General features: G+C 48.6%; 1 protein-coding gene across 2 annotated transcripts in view; it reads left to right on the top strand.

Moving 5' to 3' along the window:
• Positions 1 to 5,532: 5,532 nt before the first annotated feature.
• Positions 5,533 to 21,269, top strand: part of ONECUT2 (one cut homeobox 2) — a 72,185-nt gene continuing 56,448 nt past the window's right edge. For both annotated transcript variants that reach the window (XM_069219999.1, XM_069220007.1), the window contains exon 1: positions 5,533 to 6,767. In XM_069219999.1, the coding sequence (XP_069076100.1) occupies positions 5,717 to 6,767 (1,051 nt within the window). In that variant the 5' untranslated portion in view covers positions 5,533 to 5,716. The remainder of the gene's footprint in view (positions 6,768 to 21,269) is intronic.

Raw genomic sequence — 21,269 nt, forward strand, 5'->3', positions numbered from 1 at the left:
TCTCCTCTATGCAACACCATTTAAGCCACTCCAATCTGCTCTACACCACTCCGTGACACTCTATGCCACTCTATGACACTCTGACTCTCTAAGCCACTAACCTTTACTCCATTCTACACCCTTCCACTCTGACGCTCTACTATCTCCATGACACTCCACTTCACTCCACTCAACACCACTCCATAACACCCCACTCTACTACACACCACACTCCTTTACCCCACTAACTTTCAGCCATGCTGAACAGCAGCCACGCTGGTGTGCTAGATGGCTAAAACATATTGGCAAAGCCAATAGCTCTTGCATAGGCGAGACCTATTGGCTTTGCCAATTTTCGTTTCTAATGTAGTGTCGAAACATGTATTTGCTGAGGCTGTTTGTTTGGGGCAGTATATACATCTAAATTGTGACTGGAGGGGGAAAGCAGGAAAAAGTTGACGGAAAATTGACATTTCTCTGTTGGCTAAGAAAAGGCATGGAAATGTATGTTAGAATGTAGAGGTGACTGATGCAAAATGCCAGAGGTGAAGAGGGGAGGACGGGAGAGGGGAGGCAAGGGAACGGGTGAGTAACAGAAGAGAGCGGCTACAAATGGAGAGACTGGAGGACGCGGAGTGTGGAGCGAGAATAAAATGGAATGCTACTCTTCTATGTGGTGTGAGTTGAAATGGAATTGCAGCTCTGCGGTGATGGGCGGGAGACAGAGGGAAGCGTAGGCTGCTCGTCTCCGTGTTAGTCTGGGGGAAGGAGGCTGAAACGAGCTAGCAAGGGCAGCAGAGGCGAAGGGATGGGTGAAAGAAGGCAGATGGCACTTCCACCGCAATCAATAAGCTGAAGAGGGGAGTCCTTGACTTTACAAAAGTGGCCGAATGTGTTTATAAGCCAAACAAAAATACAGTTAAAACCACAAGAGACGCCCTGGCGAGGTGGGGCCTCATGAGGCATGCCTACATCCTCGGTTGGTGTTTTCAGGTCCTCACTTGGGCACGAGGGTCCGTTGTAACAAGAAATCGAGCCGCACAAAGGTGTGATTGTATTTGAATTGCACGGGCTTTGTTTATTGTTTCTCGCAGCGAGGGCCCCTCGCCGCGTGGACTCCACACATCTGCATAGTGAGAGTGTACGAAGTGTTTACGAAGTGTTTACACAACCGAGGGCTTGTGATCTCTGCACCCAAGTATTCACAGTACCACCGCCGGCCCCGGGGCCCTGTCGTCTGAGCATTGCTGCAGCCACGCAGGTGGCACAGCCCACAAGGTTGCACCCCTCGTTCGGGCAGAAGCTGGGCACGGTGTTGGAGATGTTGGTAGCTTATGTGCACCAGTGCTTAGTTTGTAAATAAAAACGTGCCGGTGCCCAAAGCCCTCCTCTTAAACACGCGGCTGCTGCAGTTAAATGTGCCAACACGGAATACTGAGGCATCGTCATCCTGAAGCCATCTCGGGCCTCTTCAATCCATTTAAAACCCCTCCCTGCCCCTTCGCCTCACTCTTGCAGCTTACTGTTTTCTCCCATTGTGACGCTGTTTCGTGTTTCTCTTCCTCCGTCTTTCCCATATGTGTCTTTTGCTCGCAGTAAATGTTTGAGGCAGAAAAATAAGTGCGGCCCTCAAATATAAGCGCCGGTGCTCTGAACCGGAAACAACAAGCACAAATTAAGCACGGAGGTGCACCCCCGATTTAGATAGAGTTTTTACATTTTCGTTTATTTAGAAAGCGCCTGGCTTCTCAACACGGTATAGGCGGAATTGAGGAACACTTGATTAGACAAGATAGGGGTTGGAAAGTCACGGCCAGCCTGCACCCCTGGTTTCGGGAAGGGTTAGCCAAGGTGATGGAAAGGTTGGCTGGCTAAAGAGCGGTTCCATACCTTTCTTGTAGAGGTTAGATTGGGCTTCGGTGCATGGCTGGCTCAGTGAGAGGCTGCACTCTCAGGGCCTGCTTGCCTGTCCCACCAAGCGGCGCCATAAAAGAACACGACCCTTTTCCAGGGGAAAAAAGGCCGGACGTCCGAGGGTAGGCGAGAGGAGGCGCTGTTTTCCGAGCGTATTCAATCGCCCTGGCCCCGGGGAGGCAGGCTCCAAGCCGCGCCCTCGCTTTCTTGTCAGGTTTTTCGCCAACAGCTGGAAGTGGCCACGGGGGCGTCTTAAGGAGACCCCCTGCGCTTCCTCTGACAGCCGATCAAGGGAAAATAGGTCACGCTTTTCAAACGTGTGTCCACCCTGCCTTTAATTGCTGTCCCTTTAAACAAAGGCGACATCTGCGCAACCTCAGCCCGCTCTGCGCCCTCGCATAAGAAAAGGGACAGCAACCTGCTAAGGGGGTGTGCTGCGCCAGCCTCCTGGAGAGGAAGTGCCCCCTTTGTCCTCTCTGCCCCCCACTATTTCCTTGCCAACTTTGAGGCTTTGCCCTAAAACGGAGCAGCAGCGCACGCTTTATTGAGCTTGAAGAGGCAGTTTCGGGCCTTCTTGGAAAAGGCCCACGCAGCACTTGCCTTTCACAAAACTGCAAAGAGAACAATGTGCATTTCCCGAAATTGCAAGGACGTGTCGTATTTTTATCTACAATGTGAGTTCTTTGTAGATGTTTTTATGGCACGGGTCTTAAAACTATAGGGCCGATCCTCTTTTGTGGCGAAAAGAAGCCTGTCGGGGAAGGGGACAACGTCGCAAGGGAAAAATCTGACATTTTACATATTTATTTAAAGAAAAAACAGCAGTTATGTTACTTGGAGCCCCGCTAAAAAAAATTGTGTTTACTACTTAGCGGGCTCATACCTTGCTTTGTGTTAGCAAGTTCTTCCCTCTGGACTGAGACGGACGACACGTGCACAGAAAATGCACGTACGAGCGCCGCCTTTAAAACACAGCTTTATATTTCTGTTTGCACCCTTTATGGAAGGAAGAACACAAAACCAGGATTGATATGAAAAGATCCGTGAAAAAAATTAATGGACACCATTGTGAGCAATAGTACATAGGTTGTGTTGGTGGGGTTTGGGAATCGTACACACCCTGCGTGTGTGCAGTAACAGTACATGTAACCACTCTCTTTTGTTGCACCTGTAAATATAAAAAAACACATAAAGCACGCATGCCCGCCTTTTCCTTGTAATAAATCAAGAAATTACTACATTAATGGAGTTTGCAGTGAGTCTAAACTAACTAAATATATCGTATTCTTTTACAGAATAAACAAGTAAACATTACACGCTCTGTGCGTGTAGACGGACGAATGAGACATCACACACCCACTGCATAAATACTTTCCAGGTCCCTGATGAGGCAAGATACGTTTTTCTAACATAAACTCCAAAACCATATTTACAGCAGAAGCATGAAATGGCTACTTACCATATGACTGACGTGGGAGTACCTGTAGAAAGCGCCCGTATGTATCTTACGTCTAGTTTCATTGGCTGTTCTAACTTGGGTCCTGACACACTCAGAAGCAAGTGTTCGATTGTGCAATTGGCCAATTAATGTCAAGTTGACATTATGTTGTGCAGATAGCGAATGCAAACTGGGGTGGTCCTGCGTGTGTTTTTGATGACGGGGGTTAGAGTGGCCATATTTTGGGGTTGATAATATCACGGGGTAGTCCATAAAGTCCACCCATAGTAGTAGACATTGCACAGCAAAAAAGGGCACATAGGCCCTGTGTGTTATTTCACCCCACTGATTCACACCATTGTGTATGTTAAGCATTGTGACAGAAAGAAAGACCCCAGGCCTGCAAAGGTTAACAATGGGGGGGAGGGAAGGGGTCAGAGTGCTGTTCCTCTACCCACCAACCACCTGTGCCACCACACAGACATAAAAGGCACCCAACCGAAGACCAAGAATTGAAGCCTGCTTATTACAGGGACGGGTGCTGTAGGCACACCTTCAGTGTATCTTGTAAAATCACGGCTACGGTGAATAGTGAATTAATATAAGTATTGGCAAGGCCAATAGGTATGGCCTTTTCAAGGTGTTTTCTTTATTCCTAGCACATGCCACAAAAGAAAATAAAACCTCAATGTGGCAGTCGCATGTTTGCATTAACAATATTTTAAAACATTCACAGCTGTGGCCATTTTTCTAGTTATGTTTTGTGAAAGGAACGAGATAAAATCACTACATAACCAAGTACTCTACAATGTTACTTAAACACTTTCAACTTTAAAAAACAGAGGAAAAAATCGCATCTACCAGGGCACCCAAAGTAAAGAGAAATACATAGTTGTTATTTAAATGAGTATACAAAATAAAATAAAAAGCATAATTGTCACTGAAGATAAAGGAACTACTTTTATGTGGATATAAGCAATACTGCACAGGCTTTGCGCTGTCACTCAAAATGAAGGAAACCAGTCAGTAAAAGTGGGTTGACCCACTGCAGGAAACGTTATCCCGTCCTGGGTGCAAGCAGATTATGCATGGCAATCTACCAGACCAGTGGATGAAGCGATCAAACTAAAAACAACTCAAAGTATGTATACTGTGTACTTTCTTCGAAAAATGAGAGTTTGACACTGTCTCAAAGGCCAGTCCCAAAAACAGGCGGGGGCACTCCTATTGGCAAGACGGGTCGGTTTAGCGAGATTATGTTGCACGTCCACATTCGCCTACTTTAGATGTGATCTAGTCAAGGGGCGCAATAACCTGCTACGCTACTCCCACTAACACCCCACGCGCGTACATAATTTACACACTGGACGTATGGACTGAAAGAGGTATAGTGTTGCTGAGAGGAGCTGCAGGAGGAGTGAGTCCCTCGCCCCATTGATGAGTGGCTGCAGGAAATGCCCCCTTGTGTCTTCTCGAGCCCACGGTGAGCTGTGCAGGTGCTGAGACCGGGCTCGAGGACGGTGGGTGCGACAGTCTTCAGCGATTACGATGCCTGTGAAAGTTTGTTTTTCAAATGAACGGACGAGGCGGAAAACGCGTGGATGCACATACGCTCGAGAAGAGAGGAGGATATACAGGACAGCGGGGGTATGATGTGTGATGATACCAATCCATTTCAGCAACCCGCCCCCCACACACACACACACCCAACACACACACACTTTGATAAACGTGAATGATAATCGCTGGGACAGATAATGACAATAATGGGCTCCGGTGATTATATTGATGGCCCTCATGATAATGGCATTCACTAGAGCACATTATTATAATAAATAAATAGTACTACCAATAATAGCATTAATGATAAAAGAGATGAGGCTTTCGGTTTCCTGGATAGTGAGCACTGCTTCGCCCTTGGAAGTAGGGGCTGAAAAGTTTGTATTTGCAAATCAATGCTAAGAGCGAGGAGGTGTGACCGTCCCTGAAGAACAGAGGCGGCAGAGCCGCGAGCAGCTCAGCCGAGCCTGCCACCCGGGCCCCGCCCCTCCACCCCGCCATTGGCTCACAACACCCCCTCGCCGCATATTGTTTTGATCTCTCCGCCGCCTGAGTGGCTGCGCTCGCCGTCGATCCCGGACTCTAGCCCGCCCACGGGGCCGCCGCGCTCGGCTGCGCTCAGAGCCCACTCTGGACAGCTCCCGGCCGGACGGGCAGAAGCGACGGGAGGAGGAGCGGCGCGGACATGGGGAGGAGGAGCGGCGCGGGCCCGGCAGAGCAGCAGCGGCGGTGATCCGAGGGAGGCGCAGAGCGGCACGAGGAGCCCCACCCCCGGAGCGGCAACCCACCCACCCCCCCGCGGCGTCGCGGCGGCCCATGGACTGAATGAAGACTGCCTACAGCGCCTACCGATGCCTCGCCAAGGAGCTGGACCCTTTCGGCATGAACCCGGAGATGGGCATGGAGGGCGGCCTGGGGGGGCATGAGCACGAGCTGCTGGGCCACCACCACCACCACCACCACCCGCACGCGCACCACCTGCAGCAGCAGCAGCAGCAGCCCCAGCAGCCGCAGGGCCGGGGGCTGCGCCTGGGGCCCCCGCAGTCCGCCATGGTCCCCGGCATGGCCTCGCTGCTGGACGGCGCGGGCGGCGAGTACCACCGGCACGAGCTGTCCGTGCCGCTGCACCACGCCATGAGCATGCCCTGCGACTCGTCCCCGCCCGCCCTGGGCGGCACCTACACCACGCTGACCCCGCTGCAGCCGCTGCCGCCCATCTCCGCCGTCTCCGACAAGTTCCACCCGCACCAGGGGCAGCCGCACAGGGGCGGGGGCGGCTTCGGCCTCCTGCGCGACGAGCGCGGGCTGCCGGCCCTCAACAGCCTCTACGGGCCCTACAAGGAGATGGCGGCCATGGGCCAGGGCCTGCCCCCCATGAGCCCGCAGAGCCTGCACGGGTACGGGCCCCACGACAAGATGCTCAGCCCCGGGGGCGGCTTCGAGGCCATGCTGGGCCGCGGGGGCGGGGAGCAGCACCTGCCCAGGGCGCCGGCTTCCCTCATGTCCCACCTGAACGGCATGCACCACCCCGGCCACCACGCTCAGTCTCACGGGGGGCCCCTCTTGGCTCCCGGCCGCCCGCCCTCCTCCTCCTCCTCCTCCGCCTCGGGCCCCCCCGGCGGGGGCCCCTCGCAGCTCGACGAGATCAACACCAAGGAAGTGGCGCAGAGGATCACAGCCGAGCTCAAGCGCTACAGCATCCCGCAGGCCATCTTCGCCCAGAGGGTGCTGTGCCGCTCGCAGGGCACCCTGTCCGACCTGCTGCGCAACCCCAAGCCCTGGAGCAAGCTCAAGTCCGGCCGGGAGACCTTCAGGCGGATGTGGAAGTGGCTGCAGGAGCCCGAGTTCCAGAGGATGTCCGCCCTCAGGTTGGCAGGTAAGCTGCATGGGGACCTTGGGGCAGTGGCATCTGTGCATGTTACCTTAACATCGGGGTTACCCTTTCATGTAATAAACACAATGTCTGTGGGTTCCATGCTTGGCAGCCCTTGGAGAGGCCCCAGTGACAGCGGGCAACCTCTGCAGAAACATGCCTTTCCAACTTTTTCTCATCTGTCACTTAGCTGTAGGGAGCTTTCTCAGAGCGACTCCACTGTTACTAGGCACCCTGTGCAATGGTTTCCTTTTGTGGTATTGTACCTGTGGCCACCCTCTGCAGTGACTTCCCCATGCCGCCCTCCTCGCAGATGGGTCCTTCTGCTGTGCAAGGGCATCTTTGCTTTTGAGCCCAGCGCATTAGGTATCCTCGTCAAGGGTATCGATCCAAGCCAGCATACTATAATTGGCAGCTGCTACAGGGCATCCTTTATCAACCATCATGTAGGACTGATAATCAGCTATGTTCCATACGTATCTCCCACCATGGCGACCTAGTAATAATGGGCAACATCTTCCTTTCACAGTCTTTCATGCCAGCTTCTCTAAAGAGCTTCGCTGGTATGAACCCAGTATAAATGGAAACCCCATTCGATGGGCGCCCCTACAAGTTAATTGACTACCACTGAGCTTCTCCCGCAGGGTACTTATTTCATGCCAACTTATTGTTAATGATCACTCTAAGGGAGCATGCTTGCTGGGAAGACCCACTATCTCTGTGTGTTCTTTTTTGGCCATCCTGCCTTTAGCATGCACCTTCTGTCTGGCTAAAGGTGTCAAACTAGTCTGGAAAGACGGCATGCGCCCCGTTTAAGCTAGAACCAATGCAAATTGCTCCCTTAGTAGGGACTTACCTTCCTCTTGAAACGATTACCACTGGGGACCCTGTGCAGGCGCATTGTAAACAGACTTTTTCATTTCTCCCTTCAAGGGATTACTCTCTCTAGCGACCTCCCACACCGGCCTCTGTGATGTACTGAGACATCACATAACTGCCTGCATGTTTCCCACAAGGCATCCCCTACCTACATGTATGTCAGTTACGGGGACATCCCATGCCTTCATGTATGACATTTGCAGAGACATCCCAAACCTGCATGAATGTCATTTAGAGGGACATCCTTCATGCCGTGTACAGGGTTATCTCATACCTGCCCGATGGTCATTTAGGGAGACACACCATACCTGGCTGTGTGTCTTATACCGGGACATGGGATATGAGCCTGTATGCCATTTACAGAGACACACCATACCTGCCTGCCGTCCACAGGGAAAGGACAGAAATGCCAGTGTGTCTCCCCCGTTGTGTGTCTGCATGTCGTTTACAGGGACATCCGATCCCTGTATGTATGTCATCTGCAAATACACCCCAGGCGTCCCCGCATGTCATGAACGGGGATTCCCCTTACCAGCCTTCGTGTCATCGACATAGATGTCCCATACCCGCTCGTGTGTCATCGACACAGACGTCCTATACCAGCCGGTAGTTCTTATGCAGGGGGTTCCCATGCCAGCTCGTATGCCATTGATATTACAACCCAATCCTGTCTGTATGTGACCCCACAATCAGCGTGTATTCTCTGCAGCTACAGCCCAGTCCACAGCAGTTTTCTTCCATACGGGCATCTTGCCTCGCCTGAAACATGTACACCTGGTCATTCTTCAAATGGGCACTGGGTCGTCTCCTAAATATCTTTTCGGTTTTATCTGCCCGATTTGTTGTGGTATAAACCCGTTATAAAGCATGACATATTCCATAGGGGCTTCTGACCACCCCTTAGATGTGTTCCCAGTATTGTGTGGCCCACGGTTGCCGTTCCAGCAGTGTACACCCCACCCCCACTCCCTCCAGGTCTCCGCCATGTCTGCCCAGTACCAGCCTGTCATTTGTGGTCGATGTGCTTGCATTGTTGCTGCCGTTACACAACGCCAAAAGAAGGCAGGGTCGGGCTGCTTCGACACACCAGGATTTGTGCTATCTCGCCACTGTGTGCTACCGGTGACGTTTTATTTACGGTTGACAACTTTTGAGAGGAAACCCTGTTCCCCATCCGTAAACAGCAGGGATGTGCTACAAGAGGATACTGGGCAAGGAGAGACGCTTTGTCTGAAGCACTACAAGGAGTGTGGCTTACAGCAGCGTTATGTCTTTGTCCTTTTAGAATGGCTTCACTAGGACCTTTTTCCTTAGAAGGGGAGGGAGTGTGTGGCGTGCGCTTGTGTTGATATAATGGAGTAATCATGCACGTGTTTACATGCAGATGGAGAGCACGCTCTGAAAAGACAAACTATACAATCCCTCATTCGCGTGTATTCTCAGTTTGCTGGGTTTGCAAGCAGGCGGTGATGATTTTGTTTTCTTTGTGCGCAGTAAATCGGTGCATTTATTGTAGCCCCTGGAAAGGCGGGAGAGAACAATTGCTTTTTTCGGGGATTATTCTTGTTATCTGGAATGAGTTGTGCGCGCCCCCTCTAGCGCCCGGCTGGAGCAGTGCATCTCTCTATTGTTCGAGAAGAAGCTGTCGGCCAGCTCTGAGATTACAATGGAAATTTAAAACGTGTAAGGAAGCCAAGAAATGTGTCCTGTTATATCAGCCGTGTGCATTGCCACTTGTTTTTTTTTACATTGGGCGCTATTACAAATCTTTGGGTGCACAGTTGGAGAGAAAGATTAAGCTGGGAAAGGGACACATTATTTTTTTCCCCGGATGGAACAATTGTTCATAAATAAATGTGCGACCTCTGTTCGTGCCCTTTGCGACCAAAAAAAGAAAAATCCTTTAGTCCGGAGATGCGTTTGTGTATTGGGGGGGGGGGGGGGGGGGGGGGGGGCGCTGGGTGTATAACATTAAAACAAAATGTCCCTTTCTAACACATGCATTGATTTTCAGCCAGACTGACAACAGGGGGGATGGGCATTAAACGTACTCGTGACTCTCTTTTCCCACCCTCATGTCTCTGGGAAGGGGACACTCAAGTTGTTTGCAAATCAATATCATTATGATGTGAGGACAAGCTAAATGACTGATGGGTTTCGGCAAACCGACCCACCCTCTTTAAAACTCACACACACGCCACGTACACCTGTAGGCTTGATTTATCCAGATGTAGGGCAATTAATCGCATTGATTAGAGGGGGAGGGGTCAGTACTCGTCGTCGGTAGGAAGTGTCTGTGATCCCTGGAGTGTATTCCAGACGCGTGGTGTGTGTCCTCTCTTTGTTCTTAAGGTGGCCGTCGGACTGCTGCAGCACCCCTTCCCCCCGCCATCCTCCTCTCCCGCCTTTCGGTTTTATTGGAAGGCGATAGATTTATCCTGGACACTTCCCCGCGCGCAGGGGGTGCTCGAGAGATTGGCTGACAGAAGGGAAGGCAGTGTCATGGCGGGCCCTGTGGCTGACCATCCACACAGCCATGCCGGTGTCCCTGTTTCTTGGCAGAGTAGGGTCACATTACGAATCCCTGGTTTTATTTTTCGTAACCGCGCGGCCTTCCACTGAATTCCTGTTATTGGACTTGCACTGTCTATGATTTTACCTTTCCCGTCCTTGTATAGCGCCTTCTACCATTAGTATGGTAAGCACCGAAGGCACTCCCTTAGTGTGCTCCTTCGTCGCCCTCATATTTTGATATGTAAGAAGCTTGGATGAAAGTGAGGGTGGGTTGACAGACATCCACTCTCTGCTGCTGAACCCCTGGAAAACTAGAGTACGTCCGCGTAAGTGCTAGTCTAGCGCCTAGATACGGCGCTAAGCCCATTATGTGCCATAACACTGTGTACGTATCAAATGTACATGCTTAAATAGAATAGCATATTGTGGAGGTAAGAGGCCCGCCCTTGAAGGTTTGGGGTCGTAGAGTTCTTGGAGGGGTAGGGTGGCTGGGTAACCCATATAAACAGACTCGTCCAGCCTCCGCCTCGATCACATGTTCCGTGGAGCTAATCCGGCCCTTTGTATGCCCATCGATCGCCGGCCGGCGTGCATCTTGTTGTATATGTAAATAGGTGTTTGCTCCTCAGAGGCTCGCATCCCTCCCGGAAAGCCCCCGGTGCCGGGGTCTGAGGAGCTGGCGGTGTGTGGAGCGGGGCCAGAGAAGCAGCGCACATGAATTATTGATAGGACCTGCTCTGCCCAGAGCCGGGAGGGCAGCTCTGCTCTGCTTTGGGTTAAACAGGCAAGATTGCTGCAGCCCTGTATTTTTTTTCTCCTTTTTCCCTTTTTTTCCTTGTTCACCTTGGCTGGCTGTAAATCACCCGGCTGCCTGTGACGTTCAAGGTTAAAGGGATGCGGCGGGAGCCACCTCGGTACATCCACATCTCCTTGGTTCGAGTGGCCTTGCCAAGGGGCTGTAAAACAAAGCGCATCCTCAGAAGCGGATTCAGATCCTGCCCCCTGGCTATAAAAGATTCATGCTCTGCACTCGCATGCGGGGGCTCGGGGGCAGCGTGCAGTGCGCGTGGCGTGTGACACCGCCCCCTCTGTGATCGGGAATGAGGGGTTCGTGCCTGCGGTCAGACGTCGTTGGCATCTCTTCTCGGCTCTGCGGCCTGTTGGGCAACGCTGCAGAACTGCGCTGCATGAGCTGGGAGAAGGCCTGTGTTACATTACCTGCACCAGAGAGGCGCACGTTTTGGGAGAAATAAAGTAACACTGAACTAGAGCTAGGGTTAGATGTGGAAAGATGGACTACGGAAACATCCTGCTGCCGAAATATTGCGGCCAGTATAGCAGGGACCAAAATACTGAGAAGGTAAGTGCATGAAGGGAACTATAGCGTATGTATATATACATATATATTATAGATATAGATAACAAGGCTCACATATGTGGAGTAAAGTAAATCTATGCCTATAGTTAGGTCCGTATATATACTCACCTTCGCGATGCTTTGGTCCTAGATATTTTTTTCCTGGCAGCTCGTATTCTGGAGTCGATATTAGGGCGGAATATCCTAAAGATGAGATGTAAAAGCGTGCCCACCTCGCCGTGAGCACAACATTGTAAACTGCCATGTTCTCGTGTAGGACAACAGACAACGTGGCACCTACAGGTGAACTGTTGAGAGGTCAGAGAAGAAATGTGTTTACCACGCGACAGCCAATATGGATTTCCTAACACCACTCACCCTCCAGACATAAAATGCTCTATATTGCACAACACGAGTCGGCAAGGTAATAAGTGGATAGATAGCGCCACACCCCAAAGAGCCAATGGTGCGCACTGACTACACACACACAAGAGTCAGCAAGTCAGTGCGTGAAGAGAGCCTTTTCCAAGGCGCCAATGGGTGCACAAAGAGTCCACGGAGAGACATCCCACGCCATTGTGTGCAGCGCAGACAAGCCCATGCCTGGCCAAAGCCACACGCCACAGCGCCATTCAGTACCACAAACACACCTCTAGGCCGGAAGTGAGGAGAAACTCCCTCCAAGGAACCTTTGTGTGCACACCACGAGCTCTCAGGATCCGAGAAGCTGTGTGTGAAGCATGAACATTTCAGTGGACACGTGTACACACAAGAAACATCCACGTGTAAGCAGGACGATGTATGGATATCCACGCTCCGTGGTACCATTGTCTGCACAGCCCACAAGCACGAATCACCAAGGTAGAGGGTGGAGGAAGCCTCTTCTCCAAAGCTCTGTTCTTCACACACTGATCATACTCGAGGCACAAATGTGAAAACCTCTGCAACTCGGTGTGTGGACAGATCCACACATCAAGGCATCCTTGCGCAACACACTGCCTACTTCAAGAATTTGTGTGGAGTGAACCACACTCATAGTGCACAGCAGCAATGTTCACACACTGGCACGACATTCTACGTCACAAACTAGCAAGGCTATGTGCCCGATTTTATGCACTGCACACCTCAAGTACACAAGAATAAGCAAAGACGTGTGTGTTGAGACACACTCTACAACACCGCCATGTGCATACTGACTCAACGTGCTATACCACAAGCGCACAGACGTCACAAAGGCAAGGTGTGGTGAGGGCTCGAGCATAGTAAACACAGCAGCAGCGGATCCTCAGACCACAGGTCCAGTGGGCGGAAGTGACCCATAACCCGGAGCTAAAGGTTCGTGCCTTAAACTGGTGTACACAGCAGTTCAGTGTCGCAATGTAGCCGATTTGCTGATCCGCTGAGACATTTGCTATTTAGTGATGCTGGGACATTTGCTCCTTAGTGATGATGGGGCTTTTTACAAGGTTCACAGGGAAATGCACGGAGAATCTATACATCGGCGCGCTCTGACTACGGCTGTGCAGAGGGTGCTAGATTGCAGCCCTTTCGCAGGGCTGTTTCATCCTTTCTGCTCATGTTGTTTTCAAACATGCATTTCTTACTTTCTAGTAGGAAGCAGGGTGTACTTATATCTATCTATCTATCTATCTATCTATCTATCTATCTATCTATCTATCTATCTATCTATCTATTATATATATATATATATATATATATATATATATATATATATATATATATATATATATAGTTAAAGCTAGTCAGGCCGTTCTCTAGAGCGATTTTAAGATGCATCGATTTTAGTTTAGTCAGACAGACAGATTAGTTGGTCAATGGACAGTTTAATAGACGAATAGACGCGCGGTTTGATTTTCGATAGATACAGAGATCAGTAGACTTCAGTTTAGTATATTTCTAGATATATATGCATGCTGCATAGGTTGTATTGTACATTTTCTATAGATTTAAATAATTGGTAGCAAACGTGGATTCATTTAAGACCGAGAGTTGAACACATTTATCGATTATTGATCAATAGATGGTTTTCGGGCTTGAATAGAATTATGATAGCCAAACCGAAAGACAGATATTCTTAGACACATTTAAAGATAAATTAATTAAGGGTCGGCACATTTGATTATAGAACAATGATTTGATAGCACGTACGAGCTAATCTGAGGGATAGAGACGGGTATATTTACTATAGATGGGTGGATTGCTGCATAGTCGCGTTGCATTATTCGTGAAAAGCTCACCCTGTGCTCGCCTCTCCAGGCTCCCGGTCTCTCCATCCCTTCTTGCACGCGCATCAGGGGGGGTCCTGCAGAGCACCGCCCGTGCAGCGCCAAAAGAGATAACGCGCGGCCCTGCCGGCGAGGAGCTACGAGAAGACACAGACCCTGCTCTCGCTTTTCGTTCCGTCTTGGGCCGTGTGGTTCTGTCACATTTTCAAACAGATGCGTATATGGGAGAGCGGATCGATGCAGATAATGTTGGGAAGATTAAAAGAGCATTAATGCTGGCAACAATAACAGTAACGTGCGGGCCGGGCCGCATTGATTGGAACCGGAGCCGGCGCGCTTCCAGGAAGGCTGATGGCCCCCCTTCCCAGCACAGGGCTCGCCGCCACCTCCTGGTCTCCGGCTCCAGTGCTGGGCCTGACACCAGACCGGGCCCCTCAGGCCCCGGACCCAGAGATCCAGGGCCGGCTGATGGCCCCTTCCCAGCGCAGGGCTCGCCGCCACCTCCTGGGCTCTGTCTGCACTGCTGGGCCTGGCACCAGAGCTAGGCGCCCTCTCCTGCCTGGCATCCGCGGGCACCGGGCACCTGAGGCTCAGGACCCAGAGGTCACCAGGTCTGACTCCCATGGCCGGCTGATGCCCCCTTCACAGCACAGGGCTCGCCGCCACCAGAGCAGGGCGCCCTCTACTGCCGGGCATCCGCGGGCACCGGACCGGGCACCTTAAGGCCACTGTGTCTGACTTCAGGGCCGGTGGACAGTACAGAGAGGCCCACGTCAGACCGGTGCATGCCCTCTCCCACCCCTTGAATATATCTGTGCTACACTCCGGTAGCAGGCACGAGCCACCACGATGCAAATACAAATATAACCTAGCATTGATCAAATAAATACTGCAACAGATTAGTAAATGGGCCATTAATTAGTAGCACAGCGCGAGCACCTGTGCTGGGTACAAAGTGAAATATAAATGCCCCAAGTCCTCTCCCTCATAGAGAAGGGACCCTCAAGATGCTTGGACCCTTTGGAATAAAAGTGACGAAACACACCAATGCCACCAAAGCTTCTAAAATCACTTCTCCTCGGCCAACCCACCCCCGGATCTTCCAACTGCATATTGTACCTTCCAACAGCAGGATACATTCCTATCTCCTGTCCCTCCACCACCAGCCCATTCACCACCTTTTTATCAGAACATCAGACCTTACTAACTTTACAGATCGCTCCCGTATGCTTATCTCCAACAACATATCCTACTGACAAAGAAATCCCTCCTGTATGACCACCTCTCAGTAACGCATCATACAAACAAATCCCTTCTGTATGCGTATCTCCAACTTATCATACACACAAACAAATCATTACTGTATGCCTAACTCCAACACCATATCACACCCACAAACAAATCCGTCCTGTAATGCACATCTCCAGCAACATACACACACAAACAAATCCGTCCTGTATGTCCACTTCCAACAACATATCATACCCACAAACAAATCCCTCCTGTAATGCACATCTCCAACAACATACACACACAAACAAATCCCTCCTGTATGCTCATCTATCAGCAACATACACCAACAAACAGATCCCTCCTGTATGCTCATCCCCGACGACATATCATCCCCACAAACAAATCCCTACTATAATGCACATCTCCAACAACATACACACACAAACAAATCCCTCCTGTATGCTCACTTACAACAACATATCATACCCATAAATAAATCCCTCCTGTATGCTCTTTCCCGACAACATATCATACCCACAAACAATTCCCTCCTGTAATGCACATCTCCAACAACATACCTTACTAACAAATCCCTCCTGTATGCTCATCTCCCAGCAACATATCATACCCACAAACAAATCCCCCTGTATGCTCATCTCTAACAATATATCATACTCAGAAACAAATCCCTCCTCTAATGCACATCTCCAATAACATACACTCACAAACAAATCCCTCCTGTATGCTCATCTCTCATGAGCACACCTCCTATAAATCCCTCCTTCAACAACAAACTTTACACATCCTCCTGTCTCTTAGCCGACTTACTAACAACTCCCTGCAGACTTTCCCTCGACATCACTTCCTCTTGTCTCCTCCCCATTCATCATCCTACTTCTTCGTGCCCCTACCTATTGCACAACAAACCCCACTCAATGAAGTAAAACCCTCTTTTACTCATCTCCGTTCAATACATCTTCTCCTGCTCCCTCTTCCTTTCGTAACAGAATATTACATTGTCTGCATCGCCAGTTTAATGTATAATAGTATATTCTGTGTTCTACTTTCCCTTAAACCAGTGGTTCTTAACCTTTTGACTTCTGTGGACCACTCAAGTAACAACTACTAGAACCAGGTGACCCCCACTAAACCGTTATTGAAGTACGCAGACCACTACTGAGTCAATACTGGAAGCCGGGGACCTCAGTCAATGATTTGAACAGCAATACAATACTCAAAAATATAGAAACAAGCACTCATCAAAAATTCACAAATGGTTAAATGTATTTAAATCAGAAATATTAAATACAATTATTGTAATTGGAAGGTGGTAGCTTTTCTAAATTCAGTTGAGATCACTCATTATCCGTAGCATATTCTGCTTGGCGCAGTTTCTTTGTTCATTCAAATCAATATGAGGTTACTAACAATTTTTAGTGCTCAATTTTAAATTCCGTCACATTTCCAGACGATTTAGACATTTCAAATGTATATTTTGCTACTTTAATTATGTACGCTTTATTAATCTGTTAAACGTATTTAATTTTCTCAGTAGTAGTGGACCCCCTAAGTAGGCTTGCGGGCCACACAGGGGTCCCCGGCTCACAGGTTAGGAACCACCCCATTAGACGGTATCTCCTGATGTGTACTCTAAATTCCAATGTCAGCTGCTCTGAACTTCTCTCGTACCACAGGCTGTGGGGAGGCCTTTCATTATCTTTACATGAAATCTTCCTTACTTACGCTGTGGGGTTCTCGTCATCTCTACACATACCCTCCCTATTTTCATACAACCCCCTCTCCACAACTGCCCTTCTGCTCACTGTGCTCTTTGGCAATCTGTAATTCTTTAGTTGGCAGCTGAACTGATGACTGGCTTTCAATTTCCTAATGATGGCTCGTGTGTGATCTAACAAAGCTGTAAATCCTCTTATTACACACACACCATTTCCCTTTCAAGGGATGTGGCATTAGGAGGCTTCACTTTGCAATGACTGTACTGTGAATGAGCTTATCGGTCTTTTATTGTCTGAGGCCTGTACCTTCGAGGGAGGAAGCCACAGATAAGTGTGCTGGGATTACCACATGGGGTGCTTTCCATATCTCTATTGCATGCATCAGGTTGACTTTCAAAATCTGCATAAAGGCACATTGTAGTGTGTTACCTACACTCTCCAGCACTGAGATGTAAGCAGAACATGGAAGAAGAAAGAGAATATTATAATGACCTGCTGTGCAGTATTTGGTTATGCAGAGGGCACTCTACAGCATGGGGTGAATTTAGGAGCTGCCATGGGCGACAGTGATGGTACCAGTGTCAATTCTTCTAGCAAGATTGAGGACGCATGGCATTCTGGGTGCGCATAGAGGAAAGCCGGTGGTTACGGGGCATTCTCGACTGGGGCAATTAAGGGGCTCTGAGCAAATGCACTTGGTGCTCCTCCCACTGCCCCAACCCTGGTCTCCTCCAGTCACCTCTTGGATCGCCTCCCTGGTAGCTATTTGCAACAGCATTTCTTATTTTGTACTCACCTGTGTCCTTTTTTTAGATTTGTCGTAGAGTGCTAGTGTTGTTGTTCTTCCGACAAATATAAACACATTTTTCCCGTCAGGGATAGCAATGTTTGTTTAAATGTGATGTGTGGGTTTCTTAGGGGCAGGAGTATTCAAGTCTATATACGAAGCGCCATCCAAGATTCCTTGTACTGGTTTTTACCCCAGTTGTGGGATTGGGAGGGTTTTCCGGTATTGGCGTGCCAGATGGGTAACTTCTGTGGCCAGCTTCCACCACAGGGTCTGGCACCTTCAGTCAGTGGGGTGGAGTGAATAGGCCTACACCAGAGGTCCAGTTATGGCCTGGTTGCCCAGCTACATCTCCTGGAATTGGTGTCAGGGGGTTGTGTTGGGAGCCCTTGATATGCTTTCAGGTGCTTGTAAGTTAGTACCTCACTCCATAAACTCAGTGTATTGATATTTTTTGGGATGAAATAGTTGCCCAGTGGAGTTTGATTATGCTGGATTTTGGGGGACATTGTGATTGTGGCTCATAAGTCTACATTTCAGAGAACGTTGTAGACTATTGTCTAGGGCGAGTTTAACTTACTCTAGTGCAGCATCAGAGTTCAGCTCCTGTTCATCACTCCATTGCTGACCCGCTGGTATTGCACTGTGGTCTACGATTGCAGTGTAAAGTCTTAGAGTACTGGCTACAGAATATTGTAGAGGTTATATATATATACAGGCAATTATATATTTTATATACTTAAGTTCACATATTTGTACCTTGGCTATGTATATGTAATCACTGTCCTGATGACGACCCATTTATCCTTCGTTGTCTGTACGTCATCAGCATTAAACATATGTAGTTTATCAAAGATTTATTCTTTGTGTGTGAGCAAACTTTGATCTTTTATACCCACAAGACATTTACTGGGCCTTGGGCCTTCTCTTCTTTGCTCTCTCAGAAATCACTTCCATGCAACAAGGACTTTACTGGAGTTACAGATATTTGTGAGATAAAAAGATTAATTTCATCCAGTGGTGCATGTGTAGTATTTTATCTGTTGTACTTTGGCAGAAGCCCTTGTTTTTAGGGTCAAGCTCAAATCGCTCTGTTCCTGTTGTTATCTCTCTACGGGCTTGTAACTACTCCCATATCAGGTGCATCACTTTGGTTGGTTCGTGGGCTTGCCTTTTATAATTCGCTTCATGTCATTAGTGAAAGGTGTGCATACTTCATGCCTTTTCCAGTGTTTAGCCCTCCTCGAGCGCACCAGCCAACTACTGAAAACATGCGAGGCTCTGTGTTTTCAACATAGTTTCTGGACTACTTTGTTACATGGATATTTGCACTTATGCCGATTACATGGATATTTGCACTTTTGCAGGTTACATGGATAAATGCACTTTGCCCGATACGTTTCACTGCGAGCGAACGTCAGTTTCCTTTTGTGTGTTTGCTTTGCGCTCATGGCGGACGTCGGCTCGCTTATGTGAAACTGTTTTACTTTTCACTGTATGTGGCTAGAAAAGTCCAGTTAGGAGTTTACAAAGCTAATAGCTTTACCTCGAGTAAACGCGAGACCAATTGCATTGCAAATGCTTGTTATATACTGGTGATCCCAAACTGCAACAAGTATGTAGACAGACTGAGCTGTCTGTGATGATAGCTACCGGTGCCCCCCACATGCGGCCTTTCCCTGTGACCCACTGGCCTGCCTCTGGTTTTATGTGTCCGTGAAGCTCACATAAAGATGTGCCTGACATGCAGCCATGTCTTTGGTTATAGTTTATGGGAAATGAATCTCTAAGGCTTGTGTCCTGATTATTACAAATTATTTAACTCAAGTATATTGAGCTCATGAAGCTGACATCTCAAATGTGTAATACTAACATAGAAGAAAGTAGCTGGATTTTGTATGCTAACCTATTAGAGACACATAGGCTGCACTTGTATTCAGTTGCATGCATATTATGGAAAGGTATCTGAGATGCGCAAACAACAGTAGTAGAAAAATAAGTCTTGCATCTCTTTAAACCAGTTGTTCCCAACCTGTGGTCCGGAGACCCATGGGGGTCAGCGAAACCTCCTCAGGGGGGCCGTGACTGCTTAGAAAATTAACTAATATTAACAGATTAATAAAGTGTATATAAATAAAGCAGCTAAAAGTACAAATGAACATTTTTAAACATATTGTGAATGACAAGGAATTTAAAATTGTAGGCTAAAATTAATAACTTTAGATTAATTCACGGGGGCAGTGCAGGTGCATCAAACAGAATGTAGTGTGGACCGTGTGTGGCTCTAATTGAATTTAGAAAAGCTCCAGCCTTCCTAGTGATTTTTTTTTTTTTAATTTGTTTTGAAATTAAATGAAAAATGTTACCATTTGTGTATCTGTTTTATAGACTGCTAGTTTCTGTATTTTTTTGTATATTGTTTTGTAGTTCAAATCATCAACACTGTTTAGGCCTTGGTCCCCGGCTTCCAGTACTGACTCAGTGGAGAATCCCCGGATTCCAATAATGATTCTGAGGGGGTCCCCGGATTCCAATAATGAATCTGAAGGGGTCCTGGGTTCCAGTAATGATAAAGTGGGGGGTCCCCAGAAGTCAAAAGGTTGGGAACCACTGGTTTAAACGATTCCTAATTTATAGGAGGCACGCAGTGAACATTTGCATAAGTAACTATAGATCATAGATCACTAATGCTTATAGTAGTGCATTAAATTGGAGAACAGTGACTGGCCTTTATACACATTTGTAACAGTGAAATACAGCATGCAATCATTACAAATACTCCTATAACTAATACATTTTAGAAAATTAGGTGACATTTTTATAACGTTGCTAATACTGTAGAGGATTATAGTTGATACTTTCCACTGTAGTACTTATATATTATGGAACATAGCTGACATTCTATACTTCACTATATCAAAGAACATAGTTTGCATGATTTACAGCAATGCAGGCATACTGGAGAAATACCCTTAGCACTAGAACATCCGAAGAAAGGTTGCCGCCATTTCTCTCTCTGATACCGGTGCAGAGGCAGCCATTTACCCTCGCTTCTGTGCACACAGGTATTTCCACCAGCGGACACTGTGGCTGGGAGGGAGGGCCCTGCCCGTAGATGAGAGGGAGGGAGGGCCCTGTCTACAGATAAATATACTGTAAATGCAGAAGCTGGGGGAAGTGCAGCTGCCTAGGGCTTGTGTCAACAGGAAGGTGTGCACCAGCACAAAGGCCATCATTTGACGTAGGCGCCCTGCCAGATCCCACAGTATGCCTAGTTTTGATTCCACCCCATGTCTCTTTCTTATCTTTGTCACTGTTTTCCTATCTTTCACTTGCTCGCCCTTTTCTGCCTTTGTGTGCTTGCCCTGGGGTAAAGTCTAATGATGAAAAATAATGATGAGAAATAAGCCCTGGTCGCAAGAAATGAGTGCTGGAGCCCACCACGTGCAACCACCTGCTCAAATGAAGCAGTCACACCAGGCAGAATCTGGGTCACCCTGACCACTGTTTACAGGCACGGGAGGGTATCAAGGAGGACCTGTGCCTTCACTTACCCGGGTTACTCATTGTCAAAGCAGGGCCTCTCTCTACAGTTAGGAGTGTGCACCAGGCACGACAGCGCTTTTCAGAATCAGTATCACTGAGAGGTCCCTGTGTACAAGGGTTGGTACGTCCGGGGGTCCTGTGCTCTTTAAAATCAGTGTCACCCAAGCCTTTGTGTACAGTGAGAGGTGTACACTTCAGTATCATTGC

This window comes from Pleurodeles waltl, chromosome 1_1 (genome assembly GCF_031143425.1).
Source record: "Pleurodeles waltl isolate 20211129_DDA chromosome 1_1, aPleWal1.hap1.20221129, whole genome shotgun sequence".
Taxonomy (NCBI): Eukaryota; Metazoa; Chordata; class Amphibia; order Caudata; family Salamandridae; genus Pleurodeles; species Pleurodeles waltl.